At 45.7% G+C, this 24710-nt stretch overlaps 1 protein-coding gene across 4 annotated transcripts in view; it reads left to right on the forward strand.

The window, feature by feature from the left end:
- The window catches only part of filip1b (filamin A interacting protein 1b), a 34071-nt gene extending 9767 nt beyond the window's left edge, over positions 1-24304 (forward strand). For 2 of the 4 annotated variants that reach the window (XM_063001710.1, XM_063001712.1), the window contains exons 2-6: positions 4556-4853; positions 7103-7276; positions 9109-9287; positions 15244-18016; positions 20276-20889. In XM_063001710.1, coding sequence (XP_062857780.1) covers positions 4557-4853; positions 7103-7276; positions 9109-9287; positions 15244-18016; positions 20276-20464 — 3612 coding nt within the window. In that variant the 5' untranslated portion in view covers position 4556 and the 3' untranslated portion in view covers positions 20465-20889. Of the gene's footprint in view, positions 1-4555; positions 4854-7102; positions 7277-9108; positions 9288-12944; positions 13515-15243; positions 18017-20275; positions 20890-23247 lie in introns of those variants that run through there. The other 2 variants (XM_063001713.1, XM_063001714.1) reach the window with 2 other exon arrangements.
- The last annotated feature ends 406 nt before the right edge of the window (positions 24305-24710 follow it).

Consider the following 24710-nt stretch of genomic DNA (forward strand, 5'->3'; position numbering starts at 1 on the left):
CAGACCTCAAAAAGGAAATCAGATCCCAAAAAGAAGAACATCAGACCCCAAAAAGGAGAACATCAGTCCCCATAAAAGGAGAACATCAGACCCCCAAAAGGAGAACATCAGATCCCAAAAAGGAGAACATCAGTCCCCATAAAAGGAGAACATCAGATCCCAAAAAGGAGAACATCAGACCCCAAAAAGGAGAACATCAGTCCCCAAAAAGGAGAACATCAGACCCCAAAAAGGAGAACATCAGACCCCAAAAAGGAGAACATCAGACCCCAAAAAGAAGAACATCAGACCCCATAAAAGGAAATCAGACACCAAAAAGGAGAACGTCAGACCCCAGAAAAGAGGGCATGACAGTGGGTAGTGAGGATCGTGTCTACAGCACATAAAATTAAAACCTTGTGATGAACTTTCTTGTTGCTCCAGAACTTGGGTTCTCACTCAATGGTGGATTGAGTAGCTGGCACTAGTAATATCCCAGCTCCTCTGTAGTTCTTCACTATGTTCTGTCTTGCCGTCCGTTCTCTGAGGGTTTTTGTTTTAGATTTCCCCTTTGTGGGGCAAATACGTGTGTTTTTGTGACCTTCTATTACCACCTCATGTTGCTTGTTATGCTGTATTATTATTTATGGCCATTTATGAATGTAAGTTTGATTTTGCTCATCGATTCATGGCTCTGTAGCCTCTGTGTTGCTATGATTTGGTTTAGTGTCCTGCAGTTGGGTTCACGGTTTCGTAACATCACCACACTTCAGATCTAAACAGTCCCTGTTTTGATCGGTTGCTCATATAAAGTAACGCGATACACGATGTATGTTGTGTAAACAGAACTCTGGTGCTCTGGAGCACCCCGGAGGAGGGCGTGGCTGTTCCCCTGTGATGACTATTAATAACCCGAATGCTAAAATATCAGTGGCTGATCCGCTGAAACACACGGTGCTTTCATCAGCAGCCCGCAGGCTCGAGAGGATCTGAACTCTGTGCACTTTTTTTAGGACGTGGTCCTACTTATTTATTAGAGCCTATTTATTAAAGTTTATTTATTAGGGTTTATTTATTAGAGTTTATTTATTAGAGTTTATTTATTAGGGTTTATTTATTGGAGTTTATTTATTAGGGTTTATTTATTAGAGCTTATTTATTAGGTACACATATCTGGTATGTACATTATTATCTTATATTATGAGCCAATCAGACTATACAGATTAACCCTGCTGGTATACAAGTACTGTCTGCAGCCCAACTGTTGCTCTGTACACTCATTTAATAAATCTGTCTGCCTGTCTATCTGTCTGACTGTCTGTTTATTTTTGTCTGTCTATCTATCTATCTATCTATCTATCTATCTATCTATCTATCTATCTATCTATCTATCTATCTATCTATCTATCTATCTATCTATCTATCTATCTATCTATCTATCTATCTATCATCTATCCATCCATCCATCCATCCATCCATCCATCTATCTATCTGTCTGTCTATCTATCTATCTGTCTGTCTGTTTATCTGTCTGTCTGAAGCTTATTTAGCTTAATACTGACATGCACACTGTAAAATGCAGAGCTGTGATGGGTTTAATCAGGACAGCTATTTCAGCTCTGAATCTGGAGTTAAAGGCGAGACATTATCCAATAAAATCAACTCATGACTTGCTAATCGATCACAGATTAACTAAAGCCTGGGAATCAAGATGAAGACACCAGAATTTCTTTAAAAGGAGACACGTGTTTGTTTTTAGCCACCTTATTCTTATTATTTTGCCTTTTTCGCTCAGCTCTGTTTCCTCGAGCTCGGGAGATGCACGGCCTCTGTGGACCTGTGTGATGCAGACCATTTTCGGGCGTCTTGTTTTCATTAGAAGTTAAATGAACGCTGATGTCCCTCTTCTCCACCTCGTCTCAGATCCCCAGAGTCAGAGGAAAACACCACGACGGGGCGCGTCGTTGCACCCGGGCGCGTTCTCAGAGCTCAAAAACTTCGGGGCCGGGGTCAGGGGTCAGATATGACAGCATCTGCAGTGGACGTCATGCTCAGGCTCATTGAGGATTACGTAAAGCTCGAGCTCCCTGGCCGTCGTGGAAGGAAATCCCTCTAACAAATCACCGCAAATCAGGCCAGAACCTAAGAACAGCGCTAATGTAGATTTACTGCACAAATTAATGAGACTTTTTATTATTTTTATTTTAACGAAGCTCGGTTTGGCCTACAAACGCCAGTTTTGAGTCCAGGTACTGTTGTCGGTACCCGAGCTTAGCATCTGTGACTAAAAGCCCCGAAAGCTGATTGATTTTCCCCTCTACGACGTCCCCTTACGTTTCGTGGACATTTTTTAACCGGACAGCTCAGACAAATCTCACCCCAGACCATAAAGTCCTAACAACTGGGAGCCAGAGTCTGTGGGATGTATTTACTGCTCCTCCAAGCGTATGAATCATTGCCTGGGTCAAAACACGGGCCAACGCTGTAAAAAAGAACAATTTATTTATTCACGATCCAAAAACACGACTGCGACTAACGGCAGATTCGATACATCTGGAGTAGACACGCTGGAAAGGCTTCGGAAAACTCCGGAGGTGGGTCCAAGTTTCACTGTGGAGCAATACAAGCCCCTCCGTCTGGCTCTTCTTTTCCCCAGTCAGTGTCAGATTCATACAGAGTCAACACACTACACTGAAGTATTTTTCCATCACTCATCACTCATGCAGGCACCTTGACCAGCAGGAGTCGCTGTTGCCTCAGTCAGACACGACCAGTTGGGTCTGTAGACCGATGAGATTCAAACCCAGGTCTCTGAGGTGTCAGACTAGCATATCAGACTGTTTCAGCACGCACCCGAGAGCGTTTGTCATATCTATGGATAAATTGAATGGGAATTGCTGTCCTATAGCTGGACATCAATTGGGTGACACGGTGGCTCGTGGGTAGCACTGTCGCCTCACAGCAAGAAGGTCCTGGGTTCGATTCCCATGTGGAGTAGTCAGGATCCTTTCTGTGTGAATGCTCCGGTTTCCTCCCACAGTACAAAGACATGCAGTCAGGTTAATTGGAGATGTTAAAGTAGGTAGAAGTAGGTGTGTTTGCTCTGTGATGGACTAGCGACCTGTCCGGGGTCTTTCCGACCCACCGCGACCCTGACCAGAAAAAAGTGGTGGTAAAACAGACAATAAATGAATGGTGGATCTGGCAACCAATCCATTGTGTGTGTGCAGCCATTCTCACCCTCGGACACAGCCAATCACTTCTGTTTGTACACGCCCAGCCGGCCGATAGCACCTCTGCGGATTCGAGCCCTGGGATTCGAATCCCAGCGGTAGTGAGCTAGCATAATTTACCGCTGCGCCACCCGAGCGCCCGACATGCCTTTGTGCCAGACGTGTGTAGGAGGATCTCATGTCAACAAATGAGCTCAACGGTTTGGACTGTCCGTCTCTCCGGCTGAGCTCTGAGCTCTCATTTAAAATACTGTGAGTGTATAACATGAGCTGAAGTTAGCTCCGCAGCTCGGGTTACCGGCTCTCGGCGTTCACAGGTGATGTCAGACCACCCGACCGGGCCGATCATTCCACCCGCCGTCACGTCATTGTTCACTTCAGGGAGAAAAACAACCACAAATTGCAATGATGGTTGTCGTTACACCACAGGAGCTCAGAGCTCAGGTTTAGGGAACTACCATCTGATTACTGAGCTGACCTAAATTATTATTAAATTACACTCATAAATTGAGTGATAGAATAAGTAGAAGCTGCAGTACACAGCACAACTTAGTTTAATAGTTGAATGTAAACCTAGAACATCCAGCAACGGTGCGAGGCTCAAAGACGAAAATACTCGTCCATGTTTTGACCTCCCCCCTCAGAACTGGTTGGGAGTTTTCCAAACTCAGTTACCCGAGTGTTTATAGCTGCTTTACACTTCGACATCTTGGACATTTTGACTGAGCGATTGCTAACTGAATTGCCGTAGGCCTCATCGTCCTAATTAACCAGTAAACGTGAGGCACTTGAACGCTACGTGGATGAAAAACGTTACTTTTGGTCATGCAGTTGGTGGCATCCAAATACTTTTTGTCATGTAGTTGGTGGTGTATGAATACGTTTGGTCATATAGTTTGTGGTGCATAAATAAAGATTCCAAATCTTTAGGAATTCATTTATTATACTTATCATATTTATACACCTAAAGCACGACTGGGGCGGCACGGTGGCTAAGTGGGTAGCACTGTCGCCTCATAACAAGAAGGTCCTGGGTTCGATCCCCAAATAGGGCAGTTTGGGTCCTGTCTGTGTGGAGTTTGCATGTTCTCCCCGCGTCTGTGTGGGTTTCCTCCGGGTTCTCCGGTTTCCTCCCACAGTCCAAAAACGTGCAAGTGAGGTGAATTGGACATACAAAATTGTCCATGACTGTGTTTGATATTAAACTTGTGAACTGATGAATTTTGTGTAATGAGTAACTACCGTGTCTGTTAGAATGTAACCACATGACGTTAAAATCCTAATAAACTAATAAACAAAAGCACGACTGAATGTGGAACGTTGTTTCTGTGTGCGCTCTACAGAATGAGGTCCAGGAGCAGCGAGATGGAGGCTCGTGACAGTGGATACCTCCCGATCAAACAGCCCAGCAAAGGCTTCCAAAAGCAGAAGCAGGAAGGAGAAAGCATCGAAGACGTGATGAAGAAAACACCCATCGTGGTGGAGAAGGTGAAAATGGAGAAGGGTGAGAAGGTCACCGGTTCCCCAGCGGTGAAGAAATCCCAGAGACCAGCGGAGAAGTGCAAGAGGAAAGCCGAGCTGATGGAGCTATCGAAAGAGCAGCTGCTCCACCTGCTCGGGGTCATGGAGGGAGAAGTGCAGGTAACGGCATGATTATATCACAATTCATTTATATATAAAGATGTATAGTTGGAGAGAGAGAGTGAGAGAGCTAGAATGATCAGCCATAACATTAAAACCACCACCTTGTTTCTACACTCACTGTCCATTTTATCAGCTCCAATTACCATATAGAAGCACGTTCTACAATTACTGACTGTAATCCATCTGTTTCTCTACATACCTTTTTAACCTGCTTTCTGATCCACTCATACCAGCACAACACACACTAACACACCACCACCATGTCAGTGTCACTGCAGTGCTGAGAATGATCCACCACCTAAATAATACCTGCTCTGTGATGGTCCTGTGGGGGTCCTGACCATTGAAGAACAGCATGAAAGGGGGTAACAAAGCATGCAGAGAAACAGATGGACTACAGTCAGTAATTGTAGAACTACAAAGTGCTTCTATATGGTAAGTGGAGCTGATAAAATGGACAGTGAGTGTAGAAACAAGGAGGTGGTTTTAATGTTATGGCTGATCAGTGTATAGTTGCACAGTCTGTACACGAGTTGTTATCAGAGCCACTGGACTCATCTACTCCAACTGCTCATTTACCCAGACTGGACAGTGACAGGATTATGGTAGCAGTACCATGACAGTCTACGCAAAAGAGCGACTGGGTGCAACTCAACCAGCTACTCAATCCACCAGAGAGCTACAACCCAAACGCTTTCTCACGACTACAGAGAACCGGAGAAGCTGCCATGTCACCCATTCGAAACAGAAAAGAAGATGCTTGCGGCAACTGTTGTTTAATGACTGAGGCATCAGCTAATGAGAGACAGAGCGCCCCCTAGGTGTTGCGAGTAACAGTAACGGAGACCCGCTCTAGCATTTGGATTCCACTGGACGTAATACAGTCTTACCTTGATATCTTAAATGTATAGACAAATTGTGTCTAGCAAACAAGTTTGTAGGCACTCGGGGTTGAATCTCAGCTGTGCTATCAGCCGGCTGGACGTCTACACGAACGTGATTAACTATGTCTGGGGCGGGATTGGCTGAAACACTGCAATAGATTTGCACCCCGTCCAGGGTATTCCTGCCCTGCGCCCAGTGTTTCCGGAACCCCTAAATAGGTTCCACTTTGTCCCAACTTTTCTGGAATAAGCTTTATAATGCTTAGAATGATGGTTGTATGATAGAAAATTTACATTTCAATAATCTTGGAGTTAGTAAAAAGTCAGCTAGGCAAATGACGTTAGCAAATCTAGTTAGCAATTTAGCTAAAAGTTCAACAGGTGGAGCAATCCTTGATAAACGAAATTAGCAACATAGCATAGCACACTACCCTGGTGTCATTATGTTGTATGAAGGTGCAATTAAATAATAATAATAATAATAATATCGTTATTTTGTTAGAATGATCGAGTTAAAACATTATAATGATTATGTGTTTTTGTGCGGTTCAGTTAGTTTGGAATGATGTGGCTCCTTCTTGTGGACTCTGTACAGTAGTGCACCTAATACATCCATGTTTGTTTGGTTTAATGCCACTGCGCTGGTGTGGGTGACAGACCCAGCATGGGTTTCAGGGACAGGGGTTCGATCCTTGCCTCTGTCTAAAATCCGTGAGTGGAGTACTTTGCTTTCCATCTACCTATTAGGAACATTCCAGTAGGTGAACTGGCTGTATTACATGCCAGTTATAGTGATACAGTTCTATAACAGTACAGCAGTTATGGTGCACTTGATTGTTTAGTATAAAAAGGCCAATATTTTTAGAAATAAGTGGACATGTACCAATTCTGTATCATTTTTCAACAAAAAAAGAGAGCTTCTTCGTCCACTTCTAGATTCCAGTTCTCTCAGACTCTTGAATGTTTGCACTCATTGAGGTTCCTGGAATGTTTAATGCGCCTCCTTTCCCCAGTAGTACAGCTTTCTCCAAAGATGTTCATTTGCTGGCCAGTTTAAAATGGTTCATTTTCCTTCTGAACCGTTCCCGTGTACTTTTGGACGTGTTCCTTGGGTCATTATCAGTTGCTGGCCAGTTTAGGACCCATTTTGTTTGACTCAAAGCTTTTCTTAAACTTGAAAGCACATTGTGCTCTAAAATGCTTTGATAATCCTGAGATTCCTGTAACACATTCAAGGCTTCTAATCCCAGAAAGAGCAAAGCAGCATCACAACACTATGGATCCTCCACTATGTGTCAGTGTATGTAGGGCGTGACTCTCAGCACATTATTTTTCTGTAAGACTTACAGTTTGTCCTTACAGGCGCGTGAGGACATTATTCACATGCTGAAGTCGGAGAGGACGCGACCCGAGACCCTGGAGGCTCATTACGGTTCAGCCGCCCCCACCACACCCCTACAGGCGCTGCAGAGAGACAACATGCTCACGTGTAACAGGACGCCTGGGGACGACGTCTACGAGATTCCAATGATGGAGGTGAGAGATGCTGAACGTCCACAAAAGTATTGGGACAAAAGTACTGGGACAAAAGTATTGGGACAAAAGTACTGGGACAAAAGTATTGGGACAAAAGTACTGGGACAAAATGATTGGGACAAAAGTACTGCGATAAAAGTATTGGGACAAAAGCACCGGGACAAAAGTACCGGGACAAAAGTACCAGGACAAAACTATTGGGACAAAAGTATTGTAACAAAAGTACTGGGACAAAAGTACCAGGACAAAAGTATTGGGACAAAAGTACTGGGACAAAAGTATTGGGACAAAAGTACTGGGACAAAATTATTGGGACAAAAGTACTGCGATAAAAGTATTGGGACAAAAGCACCGGGACAAAAGTACCGGGACAAAAGTACCAGGACAAAACTATTGGGACAAAAGTATTGTAACAAAAGTACTGGGACAAAAGTACCAGGACAAAAGTATTGGGACAAAAGTACTGGGACAAAAGTATTGGGACAAAAGTACTGGGACAAAATGATTGGGACAAAAGTACTGCGATAAAAGTATTGGGACAAAAGCACCGGGACAAAAGTACCGGGACAAAAGTACCACGACAAAAGTACCAGGACAAAAGTATTGGGACAAAAGTACTGGGACAAAAGTATTGGGACAAAAATACTGGGACAAAAGTACTGGGACAAAAGTACTGGAACAAAAGTATTGGGACAAAAGTACTGGGACAAAAGTACCACGACAAAAGTACCAGGACAAAAGTACCAGGACAAAAGTACCAGGACAAAAGTATTGGGACAAAAGTATTGTAACAAAAGTACTGGGACAAAAGTATTGGGACAAAAGTATTGGGACAAAAGTACCGGGACAAAAGTACTGAGACAAAAGTACTGAGACAAAAGTACTTTGACAAAAGTACTGGGACAAAAGTATTGGGACAAAAGTTCCGGGACAAAAGTACCGGGACAAAAGTATTGGGACAAAAGTACTGGGACAAAAGTATTGGGACAAAAGTACAGGGACAAAAGTACCGGGACAAAAGTATTGGGACAAAAGTACCGGGACAAAAGTACCGGGACAAAAGTATTGGGACAAAAGTACTGGCACAAAAGTATTGGGACAAAAGTACAGGGACAAAAGTACCGGGACAAAAGTATTGGGACAAAAGTACTGGGACAAAAGTACCGGGACAAAAGTACAGTGACAAAAGTACAGGGACAAAAGTACCGGGACAAAAGTATTGGGACAAAAGTACTGGGACAAAAGTATTGGGACAAAAGTTCCGGGACAAAAGTACCGGGACAAAAGTATTGGGACAAAAGTACTGGGACAAAAGTATTGGGACAAAAGTACCGGGACAAAAGTACTGGGACAAAAGTACTGGGACAAAAGTATTGGGACAAAAGCACCGGGACAAAAGTATTGGGACAAATGTACCGGGACAAAAGTACTGGGACAAAAGTATTGGGACAAAAGTACCGGGACCAAAGTACCGGGACAAAAGTACCAGGACAAAAGTATTGGGACAAATGTACCGGGACAAAAGTACTGGGACAAAAGTATTGGGACAAAAGTACTGGGACTAAAGTACTGGGACAAAAGTACCGGGACAAAAGTACCAGGACAAAAGTACCAGTACAAAATTATTGGGACAAAAGTTTTGGAACAGAAGTACCGGGACAAAAGTACTGGGACAAAAGTATTGTGACAAAAGTATTGGGACAAAAGTACCGGGACAAAGGTATTGGGACAAAAGTATTGGGACATTGCTTCTAATGATTGAATTCACACGTTCCAGCCCCAACAGTTGTAATAAATCAATGATCTAAAGGTGTGTGTGTGTGTGCGTGCAGCTGGACCGTCTGGAGGAGAAGCAAAGGGAGACGTACAGGCGGATGCTCGAGCAGCTCCTGCTGGCGGAGAAATGTCACCGACGCACCGTCACCGAACTGGAAAGCGAAAAACGCAAACACGCCGACTTCATGAACAAGAGCGACGACTTCACCAGCCTGCTGGAACAGGAGCGCGAGAGGTCGGGAAACATCGCTGAGTGTGTACAGTGTGTGTGTGTGTGTGTGTGTGTGTGATGGACTGGCGACTTGTCTGAGGTGTTTCCTACCTTTCGCCCAGTGAATCAGACCCACCGCGACCCTGACCAGGATTAAGCGGTGCTAAAACTGTCAATGAATGAAGGTTTTAGAGCAACAAGGGCCACAAAGCTGCAGCTTTGGGATGAATTTGAATGCTGATCCAACAGGGATGCATGCTGGGACAGGCGCTGTGGGGTCCTGGTACCATCAGATAAAACCCGTACGCAGGACTATGGTTATCAGGGTGTTCATAGTGACATCATGCACACTGTGATACGCCTGCATCTGATCTGACTGCTGATGCTGAGATTAAGGATGTAAAGGAGAAGTGGAGGCTTGTTTACAGTCACTGTAGGGCCGAAAGTATTCGGACGCCTGACCGCGAGCTTGTCGGACGTCCTATTTCAAAGACAAATGCTATTAAAATAGAGCGACCGCTGTGTGATGTTTCCAGCTAGAAGGACAGTCGCTTTGAAGTACAGTATGTCTGTGCTGTGGGAATTTGTGCCCAGAGCGTTTGTATGACTCAAGGGAAAAACTTCATTGTGATTGAACGATCGTCAACCAATCAGTGACAAACATGACCTCACATGATAAAATCACAGAGTGTCATTGGTTTAGGGACTAAAGGGGTTCAAACTCCAGTAGTCTGAGACTGCTTACGGAACAAGACTGGTGGGATTTGGTTCCTCTGAGGCCGGACCAAATCACCTCCATGTTGTGAAATACGTTCTGTTTCTGGATTACTGGATTAATGCTGTATTACTTAATGGGCACAAATTCCCACAGACATACATCAAAGTCTTGTGAAAAGCCTGCTCAAAAGAACACTATTTTGAAATGGGACGTCCGACATGAAACACCCTGGAGCAAAGTCACCAAGTGCCTTGTTTCCTCTGTTTAAAGTTAACAGCTCTCGCTGTGGTTAGGTGGAGTCCTAACGACTTATAAATGTCCTCGTATCTTCCAGCTCTTTGGGATCTAATTTCCTTTAGACTGTGGCGTAGTCTGAGACTGCTTACGGAACAAGACCGGTGGGATTTGGTTCCTCTGAGGCCGGACCACATCACCTCCGTGTTGTGAAATACGGTCTGTTCTCTGGCTGCGCTTCGTGCCGTCGTGTTTGTCCTGGCCGACTCCCCGCTCACGTCTCCTCCCGCCGGGTCTCGGGCGTTCGTCTTTCGACACCATGCGAGCGCATTCCTCTGCGATCGTCTCATCTCGGAGATGCATTGCAGGTGATGTCATAGCCAGCCCGCCAGCAGCACCTGTGATTGGTTAGCTGCGAGCCGAGGGGGGGGAAAGCCTCCGAAAACAATGAGGCAGGCTGTGTGGGCCGGGAGCTCAGACTCGGGTCGCGATCGGATTCCAGTGAATGCTTCGCTTAAGTGTTTTCATTACATGAGGGAATATTAAACGGCCGAAAGTATGTGGACGCCCGTTAGAAGCGTCCATGTAAGTTTAGTTGTTTCCAAAATCTTCCTGAAAGCTTTCTCAGAGGAGTGGATGCTGTTATAGCTGAAAAGGTGGTCGCATTGTTGGCATGTTCTCTGCATGTCCATGTGGGTTTTCTAGGTGGGTTCTTCCCCCAAAGCTAATTACAGTAAATAAGAATGGGTGTGGCTGAAATTCCTGAACTCAATAAATAGGAGTCATGTTCACATACTTTTGGCCAAACAGTGAATAGCATTATTATCCTGGTCAGAGTTGCAGTGGGTCCAGTTTCCCTAGAATCCTTGGACACACACCCCAAACAGGTTGTCCGGCAGGTCGGACTCCCGTAAAGACAACGACTGGCTCAGCTTCGAACTCTACAAGAAGACGACACCACATCTAAGGAAATTAGGTCTCAAAAAGCTGGAAGATGTTGAAATATGTCAGTCTGACAAAGGACACGAGGACATTTCTAAGTCGTTAGGACTCCACCTAATCACAGCGAGAGCTGATAGCTTTAAACATTAAAAAACAAAGCACTTTGGTGACTTTGCTCAGCATGTTCCAAGTCGGACAAATGCTATTAAATAGTGTTTTTTTTAAGGCCGCTCAGGTGGTGCAGCAGTAAAAACACATGTCGTATCAAATCTCAGCTCTGCCATCCGGCTGGGCTGAGCGGCCACATGAACAACGGTTGTCCTGTTGTTCATATAGGGGTGGGATTAAGCCGGATAGGGTCTCTCTCATAACAAATGCAATTACGACCTCTGCTGGCTGATTGATGGCGCCTGCACAGAGATGAGAAAAGAGTGCTGTCAGGGTGTGTCTCTCCGTACGCAGTGCTGATCCGCATTGCACTCGTCAAAGTGTAGGTGATAAGATGCATACGGCTGCTGCCCACGTGTCGGAGGGGGCGTGGGTTAGCTTTGTTCTCCTCAATCAGAGCGGGGATCGGCATTGGTGGAGAGAAAGCGTGATGCAATCGGCAGTTGGACGCACTAAAAAGGGAGAAAATGCTTAAACAAAAATATATAAATAATGTTTTTTATGTGACCTTTTCAGCTAGAAGAACAGTCGCTCATCTGAGAAGGCTTCTCACAAGACGATTGGGTGCGAGTGCCGTGGTAAATTCCTCACAGCTGCTGGATTACGACCTCTGCTGGCTGATCGATGGTAGAAGGGCGGCACGGTGGCTAAGTCGCCTCACAGCAAGAAGGTCCTGGATTCGATCCCCAGGTGGGGCGGTCCTGGTTCTTTCTGTGTGAAGTTTGCATGTTCTCCCCGTGCCTGCGTGGGTTTCCTCCGGGTGCTCCGGTTTCCTCCCACAGTCCAAAGACGTGCAAGTGAGGTGAACTGGAGACACTCAATTGTCCAGGACTGTGTTCGATATAACCTTGTGTAATGAGTAGCCACCGTTCCTGTCATGAATGTAACCAAAGTGTAAAACATGATCAGTGCGTTACTCTCCGTGCACGATACGGATCTCCATATGAACCCGCCTGGTGCAGGTGAAAAGAAGCGGTCGGTACTGCACACATGTCGGAGGGGGCGTGTGTTAGTCACGGCTCTAATCTGTCTAATCTGCGGAGGCCTGCAGTCGGGTAATTGGATACGAATAAGATTGGAAAAAAATATTAACTCAAATCAGTGTTAGCCGCTCACCAGAGTTGGGGTTTCGAGTACATCGAATCTCAGCTCTGCCTTTCCGACTGGGCGGCAGCATGAACAACGATTGGCTGTTGTTCAGGGTTCAGGGGGTAAGAAAGTCGGATCATAGGTCCTCATAACTGGTGCGACTGCGGCCCCTGCTGGCTGACTGATGGCGCCTGCACAGGGCTGAGGAATAATGCTGATGGGGGTGTGGCCCTCCGTACACAGTGCCCGTCGGTGTATGAACTCGACTCATGCGGGTGAAAAATGCAGTCTGTACTGACTGTACGTGCCGGAGGGGGCGTATGTCAGGTGAGAGGCGTCCTCAGTCAGCGGTGAAGGGTCAAATCAGTATAGAGGACGCAATCAGGGTAACTGGACACGACTAGATTGGGGGGGGGTGCCTGAACGGATCCCGTTTCTTTTCTCCGCGTCCTGCTTTTCTCCCGAGCGGAATGTGTTTTCCTAACACGGCATTTCTGGGTGACGGGGTCGAGCGGGACGAAGATCACGCCTGGCATTGTTCCCTCCACAAAACAAAACTTTCCTATTGCATTGTTGTGCCGTCTCCATGGAAACGCTGGGCCAGCGGAGAGCGAACGAAAATATTTGGGTCATACGGGACTCGCGCTGCGCTTTCGTCTGGGCGAAGGGTGAATCCTCGGCGTCCGCGAGCGCTCTGACCGCTCGGCGCTCGGGCTGATCGCCATCCCGTCCGTTTCCTGAAGCGAAGGGTGAAAAGGGAGCGAAGGAAAGGACTCTGCGAGGGGGCAAAGCACCCCCTCTCCGAATCCCTCGGTCCATCCCGTCCCCTCCTCCTCCTCCTCCTTCTCTACCCGAGCGAGGGCAGAACGATCCTGCTCCTTATATGGGAGGACGTGATCGCCGGCCAGCAGAGCCATGCCTCTCGGCGCGGCGTCCACCTTCCGTCGTGCACCGCTGACACGTCTGGAATGTAGCGCTCGCCTCCGCGGGGAGCGCAGCACCCTCAGCACGCTCCGAGTCTCAGCAGCCCGTAATGACAGACAGACGAAAACGCATTAGGGATGGACCCGCCCGGAGTGCGTCCCGTCCCGGTTTAGAGGGTGAGTTGTACATCTGTTTAGTGTCTCAGGGATTGCTAGGAAGCCGAACGTACGGACCGGATTCAGATCGGAATCTTGTAGGTTTTGCGGATGAATCGAGGGTGGAACAGACGTTCCTCCACCAAGAGCTCCAAAAAAAAAAAAAACTTCTCCTAAAAACTTTAAAGTGGGGCGCTCGGCTTGAACCCGTGATGACAGGCCTCCTGCAGAGCTCACATGGTGTAATCATTTACTAAGCTCACTACTGCAGGGTTACTTTTTCACCTAAAGTGCCCTTGATCACCTAAAAAATGCGTGTACACTAGGGCTAAAAGTATTTGGACACCAGAACAAAAGCTTGTTGGACATAATTCTGAAACAGCTTCTCACGAGACTTTGAGGTATGTCTGTGCTGTGGGAATTTGTGCCTGTTAAGTCAAAAGAGGAAAGCATTCATATGGGTTGGTCAAGAGAGCCTCAGTTGACGTTCCAGAGCTGTCCAGTGGGGCTGAGGTCTAGGTTTTAAAACCGAGCTGGAACAAGGAAAGGACCTTCCCTAAACTGTTGCTGCAAAGCTGAAAGCATATGATTTATTTATATCTTTATAACTGATTTATTACACCTGTTTGCAACTGTTATTCCTGAAACATGAACACAAATTAAGTAATTAGAAGGGCGTCCCAATACTTTTGACCCCGTAGTGTTTACGAATAGCTGTTTTTTGAAGCAATCAGAGGTTCTCGGAATCTACGCCAAGCACGTCTTTTACTCAGCGATTCGTTTGCTGTTGGTGTCTGAGGGTGGAAGGGTCGAACGGATTCCTCATTGGTGCCTCAACTGCGGCCTCTGGTGGCTGGTCGAGGCGCTGCAGAGAGACGCAGGATAACGGAGAGCAGTGTGTGACCTCAAAAATGCCCTTTCTGAATGAGAAGAGGCTGTCAAAGCCTTACATGGAGGCAAAGTACATATAGTGTCCACATACTATTGGCAGTATAATGTGTTCTAGACCTTCATCAGTGGTCACAGGACGCTGCTCACGGGGCGCTGTTGGCTGGATGTTTTTGGTTGGTGGACTATTCTCAGTCCAGCAGTGACAGTGAGGTGTCTGATCCACTCATACCAGCACAACACACACTAACACACCACCACCATGTCAGTGTCACTGCAGTGCTGAGAATGATCCACCACCTAAATAATACCTGCTCTGTGCTGGTCCATGTTATGGCCAAAAGTATTTGGACGCCTGACCATGGGCTTGTTGGACAACCCATTTCATAAATAGCGTGACCTTTATGTGTTTTCTTCAGCCGGAACAACAGCATCAGCATCTTTTAGCGTGTTTGTGGGAATTTGTGCCCATTGTAGCAAAAGAGCCGATTTGTACAGCTGGGCGCTGAGTTGATGTTCCGGTTCATTCCAGAGCTGTTGAGTAGGGCTGACGTCAGGGCTCTGTGCTTGACTTTATAGAGCTTGCAAAATTGGAAGCATATCATTTTTTATATAATTGATTCATTACATCTGTTAGTAACTGTTGTGGCTGAAAACCACATGATGGTTTGAATTCCATGATTAGAAAGGGCATCCCGATACTTTTGTCCATTGTTATTGGGTGATGTGATGTGGGACTATAAAGGAAAAACTAAATGAAAGTACTTTCGGTGGACTGTTGACCTTTTGCTGTTCTATTATTTGATTTTTGATTATTGATCACAATAAATTCATTTGATTTTCCATTTTGTGTTTCCTCCAGACTGAAGAAACTGCTGGAGCAGGAGAAGGCCTACCAAGCCCGAAAAGACAAGGAGCACAGCATACGGCTGGAGAAAGTCCGAGAAGAGCTGGTTAAGCTGAAGTCCTTTGCTCTGATGCTGGTGGATGAGAGGCAGCACCACGTTGATCAGATCGATCGACAAAGCCAGAAGATCCAGGACCTCAGCAAACAGCTGCAGGAGAAGGAGCAGAATCTGTTGAGCGTCACCGACAAGTCTAAAGAGGACGGCGAAAAAATACAAAAGCTGGAGGCGGACCTAGAGCACAAGACTGCGAAATTCACTCAGGAACTTGAGGACATGACCACTAAGCTTTCCAACCAGGAGTCCCAAAATCGGCAGTTACGCACCAAGCTGGCCAGCCTGTCCAGAAGGATCGAGGAGCTGGAGGAGAGCAACAAGGCTCTGCAGAAATCCGACGAGGATCTGCAAGAGCTGAGGGACAAAATTAGCAAAGGAGAATGTGGAAACTCCAGCCTCATGGCTGAGCTGGAAAACCTCCGGAAGAGGGTTTTGGAGATGGAGGGGAAGGACGAGGAGATCACGAAGGCAGAATCGCAGTGCAAGGAGCTAAGAAGGAAGCTCCAAGATGAGGAGAACCACAGTCGCGAGCTGAAACTCGAACTAGAGAAGCTTCAGGAAAGGATGGCTGATTTGGAGAAACTTGAAGGAGCCTTCAACGCGAGCAAATCGGAGTGTACGCAACTTCACACGAGCCTGGAGCGAGAGAGGAACGTGACGAAGAACTTATCCAAGGAGCTAGAAAGTGTAAGGACTCGTGTTAAAGAGCTGGAATGCACCGGGTCGAGGCTTGAGAAGGCGGAAAGTAGTTTGAAAGAGGACCTGACGAAACTAAAGTCCTTCACTGTGATATTAGTGGACGAAAGGAAGAACATGGCGGACAGGATCAAACAAGAGGAGCAGAAAAGTAAAGACATGAGCAAGATGTTCAAGGCAGAGCAGGGCAAGGTCACAGAAATCACGGAGAAACTGATCGAAGAAAGTAAAAAGCTTTTGAAGTTAAAGTCGGAGATGGAAACGAAGGTGTCCGCTCTCACGAAAGAGAAGGACGAGCTGAGGACAAGACTCGCAAGTGAAGAAGAGAAACAGAAGGATCTCAATGCAAAGGTCAGCCTGATGCAAAAAAGAGTGGACTGTCTGAAGGAAACCGAAAGGAACTCGAGAAGCAAAGCCGAAGCCGACAAGATGAGATACGCCGACGAGGACAACAAGGTAAAGGAGTTGACGGAGGAGATTAAAAGGCTGAAGAACCGTCTGAAGCAGCTAGAAGTCGTGGAGGGCGATCTGATGAAGACCGAGGACGAGTACGACGTGCTGGAAAAGAAGTTCAGAACGGAGCAGGATAAGGCCAATGCCCTCTCCCAGCTCCTGGAGGAAATGAAGTCGCAGATCGCCAGAAACAAGGCCATAGAGAAGGGCGAGGTGGTGAGCCAAGAATCCGAGCTGAGAATGAGGTGCAAGATGGAGGAGGCCAAGACGAGAGACCTGCAGGCCGACGTCCTGGCTCTCAAAGAGAAGATTCACGAACTGATGAACAAGGAGGACCAGCTAGCGCAGCTTCAGGTCGACTACACGGTTCTCCAGCAGAGGCTTGGAGACGAGCAGGACAAAAAGAAGATCATGAGCCAGCAGATTCTCAACCTCACCAAGGAGCTGGAGGCCACCAAGCGGTACAGTCGAGCGCTGCGGCCCAGCATGAACGGAAGGAGGATGGTGGACGTCCCTCTCGCTTCCACGGCCGTGCAGACGGACGCGGAGACCAACCAGGGTCTTGAAGAGGAGACCCCGGCGGTATTCATTAGGAAATCGGTTCTGGAGGAACATCATGTTATGAGCAATCTGAGGCAGAAAGGTCTCAAGAAACCAGCAGTGCTGGACCGTTACCCACCTGCTGCAGCAGAGCTGGGTATACGAAAATCGTTCATTCCATGGATGAAGAAGAAGGACACGATTGGTGACATTCTTGACGGCTCGGGCAAGACGGCCGCAACATCTCAGACACCGGAGTTGACCATGTCTAAAAAACCAGGGCAACCACTACACATCAGGGTCACCCCAGATCATCATAACAGCACCGCCACTTTGGAGATCACCAGTCCTCATGCTGAGGACTTCTTCTCAAGCACCACTATCATCCCCACGTTAGGGCTTCAGAAACCACGGATCACCATAGTCCCCAAACCCACCACCATGTCATCAAAGGGTCTCCACAATGGAATGGACAGGACCAAGTCTCCAGTGACCATTACCACCATTTCCAGAGCCAAGTCCCCGGACGGAACCAAGAGCCCTTTCTCAGACTCCTCCAGGTCTCCCGTGTCGGTCATCACGGTCAGCACCAGCCCAGCCATGCAGGCGTCCGTCTCTCTGGAGCCTCAGGAAGCAGCGGTGGGTAGAGCCGTGTTCAAAGTGACTCCGGAGAAGCAGACGGTGCCCACGCCGGTCCGCAAATACAGCTCCAACACCAACATCATAACAACAGAGGACAACAAAATCCACATTCACCTGGGGAGCCAATACAAGAGGCCTCAGGACGCCGGGAGCGGTCCGACGGTCACTGTCAGGCCCCTTAGCGTGAGCACAGAGAGCAAGGAGATGGCAGTTACGGGGACGGTCCTGCGAGCGCCAAGACAGTCCTCCACGTCCCCGGGGAAGACCATTATGGGCAAGATGACCAGCAGTATCACCATTACTCCCATCACTTCCGCTCCATCCAGACCGACACAGTCTGTGGTAAGTGACCATAAAACAGAAGATGACTAAGCTTCTGGTTTGCTTGTGATCCGTGTAACATTCGACCCCGAGCGTAACGATGTGCTTCATTATCTTCTACATTACAGTTGCTTCTGAATTGTTTCAATTTGATATCAGGGGGCATCTGCTCTCTAGATAGATCTCTGTCCAGGTATAGACGAGTCCCGTACCTTTAATAACACGTGACTGTTCACTAACACTGGAATGAACTGGTATGCCGACCCCCCCGAGAGGGTAGATCTGTTGAGATAGACCTACCTGCCACTGACTGACCAACCCTGACCAATTGTTTAATGCCTGGTTCACACTACACGATGTCTGCCCTGATTTTCGCTCGCCGACTGGTCGGCGCTAGATTTGCCGGCTCGGGAGCAACTGGGTGTTCGCGCGGCGATCGAAACTCGGCTCTCGATCGCTAAGTGTGAACTACTCAACAACTCGATCCGAAGTGAGATTTCTAGCTAGTCAGATATCTGAATCCGAGTTGCCCGACTGGCAATGAGTGCTATGTCGAACAGCCAATGAGAACGCAAGATACGATGTGAGGTGGAAACGCAGGGGAGAAGTTGTAAACAGGTGGGACAGTGGCGTAATATAGTTTATATCAGAATACATCAGCACACACACACGTTTTACAGTATTTCTGACCTTATTGTTCTCTACAAAACAAAACACCAATGGTGCATTGCAAAAATATTTATTAACCTCCAACTCACTACAGAACAATCCATACTGTTCACGTTGCCAAATCCACTCAGATTCATTTATTTTTTCTCCTTGATTTTACGCTGCACATCAGCGCACAAACTTCAATCGCTCGCTACTTGTTGATGTGCATTTTTGGACGTGGTATCATTAAACCCCTCGTCACTTCTTGTTTGTTTTCGTGACTAAATGTAGTTTGGGAGAGCAGAGAAGCTCGCCTGCGATTCCAGTCGGTGATAGATGGTGTAGTGTGAAACCCCCTATCACCGATCAGTCGTGTAGTGTGAAATACACACCGACTTGAAAGACTCCCGATTACAGGAGATCCAGTCGTGTAGTGTGAACCGTACAGCGACCCGACCACTTGGAAAGTCGTGTAGTGTGAACTTGGCATAACCCGTCCAGCCTGAAATTGTCCAGCACTTTGCACTTTAAAACGAGGTAACAAGCAAATCCTGACACGGTGAGACCCTTTACTAAAACAAGCACCATCTCCAGTAGATGTGGATCCTTTGTAGGGATCCGATGGGTACATGGTAGGTCGCAAATCACCAAATTCCCTCCTTTAATATTTATTTCTTAAGATAAAAATAAGACTTGGGAATCCTGAAATGAACAACATTGCAAGGAAACTGCAAACACACTATATGGTCAAAAGTATTTGGACACCAATTCTATTTTTGTAATGTATGTGCTTCAGCTACAACAATTCCTAACAGGTGCAAGAAGCAATTATCAATGGAACAACAAGTGAGTCTTTCCTGACCAACATCAGTGCCCAGCCATTCAATTGCTCTCATCTGTTGACAGAACAGGCACAAATTCCCATACACAGACACAAGTCTTGAGAAGCCTTCTCAGAAGCATTGCTGTCACACAGAGGTCACTCTACATATCCGAAAGCTCATGGTCAGGTGTCCAAATACTTTTGGCCATACAGTGTAAGCATATACGAGGGATCTTCAAAAAGTTTCCGCACTTTTACATTTTGGTTATTTAACTCCAGGCGGGTAGCACTGTTGCCTCACAGCAAGAAGGTCCTGGGTTCGATCCCCAGGTGGGGCGGTCGGAGTCCTTTCTGTGCGGAGTTTGCATGTTCTCCCCGTGTCTGCGTGGGTTTCCTCCGGGAGCTCCGGTTTCCTCCCACAGTCCAAAAACATGCAGTCAGGTTAATTGGAGACACTGAATTGTCCTATAAAGGGAATGTGTGTGTGTGTCTGCGTCCCGTCCAGGGTGTTACCCCGTGTGCCTTGCGCCCATGGAAAAGCTGGGATAGGCTCCAAGGGATGAGAAAAGGATTTAACTCCATCTAATTTCCTCTTTGGTTGCCCAAAGAAGCTAAAAGGGAAGAAGATTATCATGTGATGATGTGAAAGCAGCGGCACATCAGTTTTTGCTGATGGCATTAAAAAGTCGGTACAAACGCTGGAAAAATGCTTCGAAAGAAACTTTTTGAAGACCCCTCGTATCATGCTGGTAGCTTTTTTATCCGTCTAATGTAATTTAATTTGTCTCTCTTTCTTCCATTACCAGTCCGGGACGGACGTGCAGTCACCTCGGTCTTGTGGGGCAACACGAATCCCTATGTCAAAAGGTATGAAACCGGGCAAAGCGGTGGTGGGAGTCACCACAGTTTCCAGAATAGAGGCGCGATCTGAAAGCCAGTCAATGAAAATCGAACTGAAAAAATCTGCAGTAATCAGCTCCGTGTTAAGGAGTTAAGCGCTAGCACGCCGTCACACACACACTTGTATAAAAACGAACACAGGCACTAAAAATCCCCCCGTTTAAGCACTTAAGGAAACAAAGTTTGGTTAAGAAGATGTGAGTGTATTTTAATGTGGCGTGTATGTGGGACTGGATATACGTAGCGGTTAACGTACTGTACATAGCGCTGACACTTGAACGGAATGAATGTTTCATCGATGCACGTTGGTTTGGTTTGAATCCCACATCTTTTCCCAACTAGAGCACAAGCGCTCGGTAACTAACCCCTCCGCCGGGTCTAACTCTCCTCATGATTTCACGGTTTGATTGATTTGTGTTGCTTGTGGAGGTTTCCATAAAAATACATATTTAATATAATCTGGTGTTTTGAAAACACTCGAATGTAAAGACTAAATAAATAAACGTATTTTTCCACCACAGTTTTGATTGATTGTCTGTTACTTTTACTTTTTTATCCTATTAAGAAAGAAGTGTTGAATAAAACGAGTGCTGGATCTTGGTTAGGAAACCTCCATGAAGTGTTTGGTGATGCTTTATTAAATGTACTCATCTCTACACTGAGCATGCAGACCAACATCAAACCCTGCAAACTGCTTCACTAGACACATTTAACAGCTCAAGCTTTCATCAGATGTGCAAAGTTGGCCAAAAGTATTCAGACGCCTGACCATGAGCTTGCCGGACGTCCCATTTTAAATACAAATGGCTTTAAACAGATAGTAGTCACCCCCATTGTTGTATAAATACAGGTATAAGAGTATTATATTTAAACACGACTATAGTGTGCCATCTACTGGTAATTCTTGGTATTACTGGTTGAACCTAGACTGATACACAGACAGATTAGATAGATTTACATTTTCAGCATTTAACAGACGCTTTTATCCAAAGCGATTTGAGGGTTAAGGGCCCTGCTCAAGGGCCCAACAGTGGCAACCAGGCAGTGGTGAGGCTTAAACCGGCAACCTTCTGATTACTGGTCCAGTACCTTAACTGGTAGGCTACAACTGCCCTAGATAGATGGATGGATGGATGGACGGACAGACAGACAGATAGATAGTTAGATACTTTATTAATCCAGAAGGAAATTAAGGCCTCAGTAGTTAGTTACATATATCAAAAGTAATAGTATACACTATAGAGATTTACTGTATACAAACAAGTACCTGCATAATAACAACAACACACTACAACAACAGGGCCTGGAGGTACATATGGAGAGGTCATTTAATATACATTGTAATATAGATGTCATTTAATATACATTGTAATATAGATGTCATTTAATATACATTGTAATATAGATGTCATTTAATATACATTGTAATATAGATGTCATTTAATATACATTGTAAAGTTGAGCAGCACTGCTTAACAGCACGGCTGCATCACTTTTGGCCGGCTTGTGCCTTCCTCTGGTCACAAAGAGTACAAGCTGTTTTTTGGGACTGCAAAATCAGTTTCATACGCTGGTGTCCGAGTTCTGGATTAGATGCAAATTAAATAAATCAAATGATCAAAAACTAAATTTACAGAAACCAGAACCATTAAAGAGAAGTGACAGCAAGACGTTTAAGCAAGCTATGTGGCTATGAGCTAACAAATCATTCATTCATTCATTCATTCTTACTAACCCCTTCATCCCGTTCAGGGTCAGGCTGCCACCCGAAGACGATTGGGACAAGGCGCTGATCCCTCATAGAGCAACACACACTCACATTTAATCACTCTCTCACACCTAGAGGTCATTTAGATCAGTGGTCCCCTTTCGTAGGCCATTTATTACCGGGCCGCACAGAAAGAATAAATAATTAGAGATGCTTCAAGAGCAATTAAATTTCCAAAACTCTTTGGGTGTTATTGCCGCTTATAACCACTAGGTGGGAGCAGCGTCTCGTTGCAGCGAAAAGAGCTCAGGAGTCACACTGATTTTCAATTCTATGGTTATTCTATTTTAAATCCTCTCCACCCCCGCCGGTCTGTGAAATTTTATCTTATATGAAACCGTGCCGTGGTGCAAACAAGGTTGGGGAGCGCTCATTTAGAGCAGCCAGTGCACTTATGTGGTTTTAGGAAGAGAAAACCCACACATGGCTTTTTAAAAATGATTATTTTATGTTTTACCACCGCTTTAAACTGGTCAGGGTTGTGGTGGGTTTGGTTCTGGGCCTCGGACAATCCCCCCCTCAGACACATCAAATCATGTCTGTTTACCGATGCCCGACAAACCCTGGATTCTAGCGGAAGTGGGCTAGCGTGAATTCCGGCTGCACCAAGAAAATGAACATAAACACCACGAGTCTTTATATTTGAATAGTAATGATTCAAATAACATCATTAACAAGCATAACATTTATTATAATGTTATTAAACGTCTTTTAAATCTGTATCATTTTCCTTCTGGGATTGATAGTGTTTTCTTACCTTAAACTTACTGCTGTATCAGCCAACTCTATTTATGATCTAATGATCTATTTATATTTATATTATTTAATGTAGGGGTTGCGGGATGACTGAGACTCGTCTGGGGTGTGTTACTGCATCACGCCCAGTGATTTTAGGCAAACCGAACCCATCACGACCCTGACAGGATGAAGCTTCATGATTAAAACAAACATTTGTCCTGATAATCAGATCCAAGAATCACTAAATCATTTCTGGCATTAATTAGAAGTTGTTGGAGCACATATGGCATCATTTTCAGTCAAGCAAGCTTTACATCACGGTTGTCGTAGAGGCTGTGTGACTTCTGTTCACTCTCCTTTTATTTCCTGCAGAAAATGTTGTGCTTCACATGACTTTTGAACCTCGCTGACGCTGAAGTTAAGTGCTGAGAGCTAAAGCTTCCACCGCTTGAACCGTGGCCCGTCCATCTCAGCTCCTCCGCTGGCTTGAGGGTCAACACCGGACGCGGGAGCGGAAATGTTGGGCTCAGCGCCACCGTTCACCATACATCCTACCCATGGACATCTTCTGTTCCAGAGGGTTTTTACCCCCCTGTCTTTACCCACTTCAGTTGCTAGAACTCAGTAATGGTTTGTGAATGAATTGTGATGAGCACGGGTGTATTATAACCACGTGTGTGTTTCTGTGGCACATGAAAGTGTTTTGCAAGTGTAATAAAGTGTGTGGGATTCAAAGATGATGAACATATTTTAAAAAAAAGGTACACACCCCTTCTGCACCCGTAGAGAAAAAAGGTGAAGGTGACGCATGTGATACCAAAGAGATCAAGATATTGGAAAGGGGGGTTTGTTAAACATTGTTTGTATGATTATTGCTGTTTAGACTAGTCAGATCTGAGGAATAAAAGTGGATTTTATTTGGAATGTGAAGAGAACGTAGTCAATGAAGTGTTTTAGGCATTATGAGGGTCACTTTTAATGGATAAATGGGGTCCGGGGGGCAGTGTAGAGTGAGAGAAGGGCTACAGTCAGTAATTTATCTGTGTAGTAGGTGTAGCTTATAAAATAAACAATAAATATACAAACCAAATAGGTGTTCCTTATAAAGTGTATTGCTCACAGTTGTAACAGATTTGCTTTGGATGCACATGAGCACTATTTAATTTTAGATTCAGAGCACTTCAAAGATCCGGTCAATGCTACCTGATCAATTTTATTAATGCATGGCACATCCTGTACGGTCCAGGTATCATTTTCTAGAACAGAGAATGTCAATAGAACAAATACGAAGCTGGGAAAGTAAAAGCAGCTAACAGGACCTTTCTGACTATAAGTTTGGGTGTAAGTATTATGTGATGCTGGGCACCATCAGTAAGTATGTTTTTGTCATTGTGGTTTTTACTATTAAAACTTAGAGTCTAAGACAGAACGTACAAGTGTCCACTTTCTTTGCTTCCTTTGCTTTTTCTTTCTTAACTCGATTTTAAAATAATTTTTAATGTGCGATGGAAACCTGAGATAACACTGTGCACCAATTAAACAAAAAGACAGAGTGATTATATTAGCACATGTTAATGATCTGAATAAATCTTTATTCTCTTTGGAATGAAACATTCATTATTCTAAATGCTTTCAGGTCAGGTGCTATCTGCAAAACACTGGGTCAGGGCAAGAATACACCCTGACACTGACATGGTGGTGGTGTGTTAGTGTGTGTTGTGCTGGTATGAGTGGATCAGACACAGCAGCGCTGCCGGAGTTTTTAAACACCTCACTTTCACTGCTGGACTGAGAATCGTCCACCAACCAAAAATATCCGGCCAACAGCGCCCCGT

This window comes from Trichomycterus rosablanca, chromosome 9 (assembly GCF_030014385.1).
Source record: "Trichomycterus rosablanca isolate fTriRos1 chromosome 9, fTriRos1.hap1, whole genome shotgun sequence".
Lineage (NCBI taxonomy): Eukaryota > Metazoa > Chordata > Actinopteri > Siluriformes > Trichomycteridae > Trichomycterus > Trichomycterus rosablanca.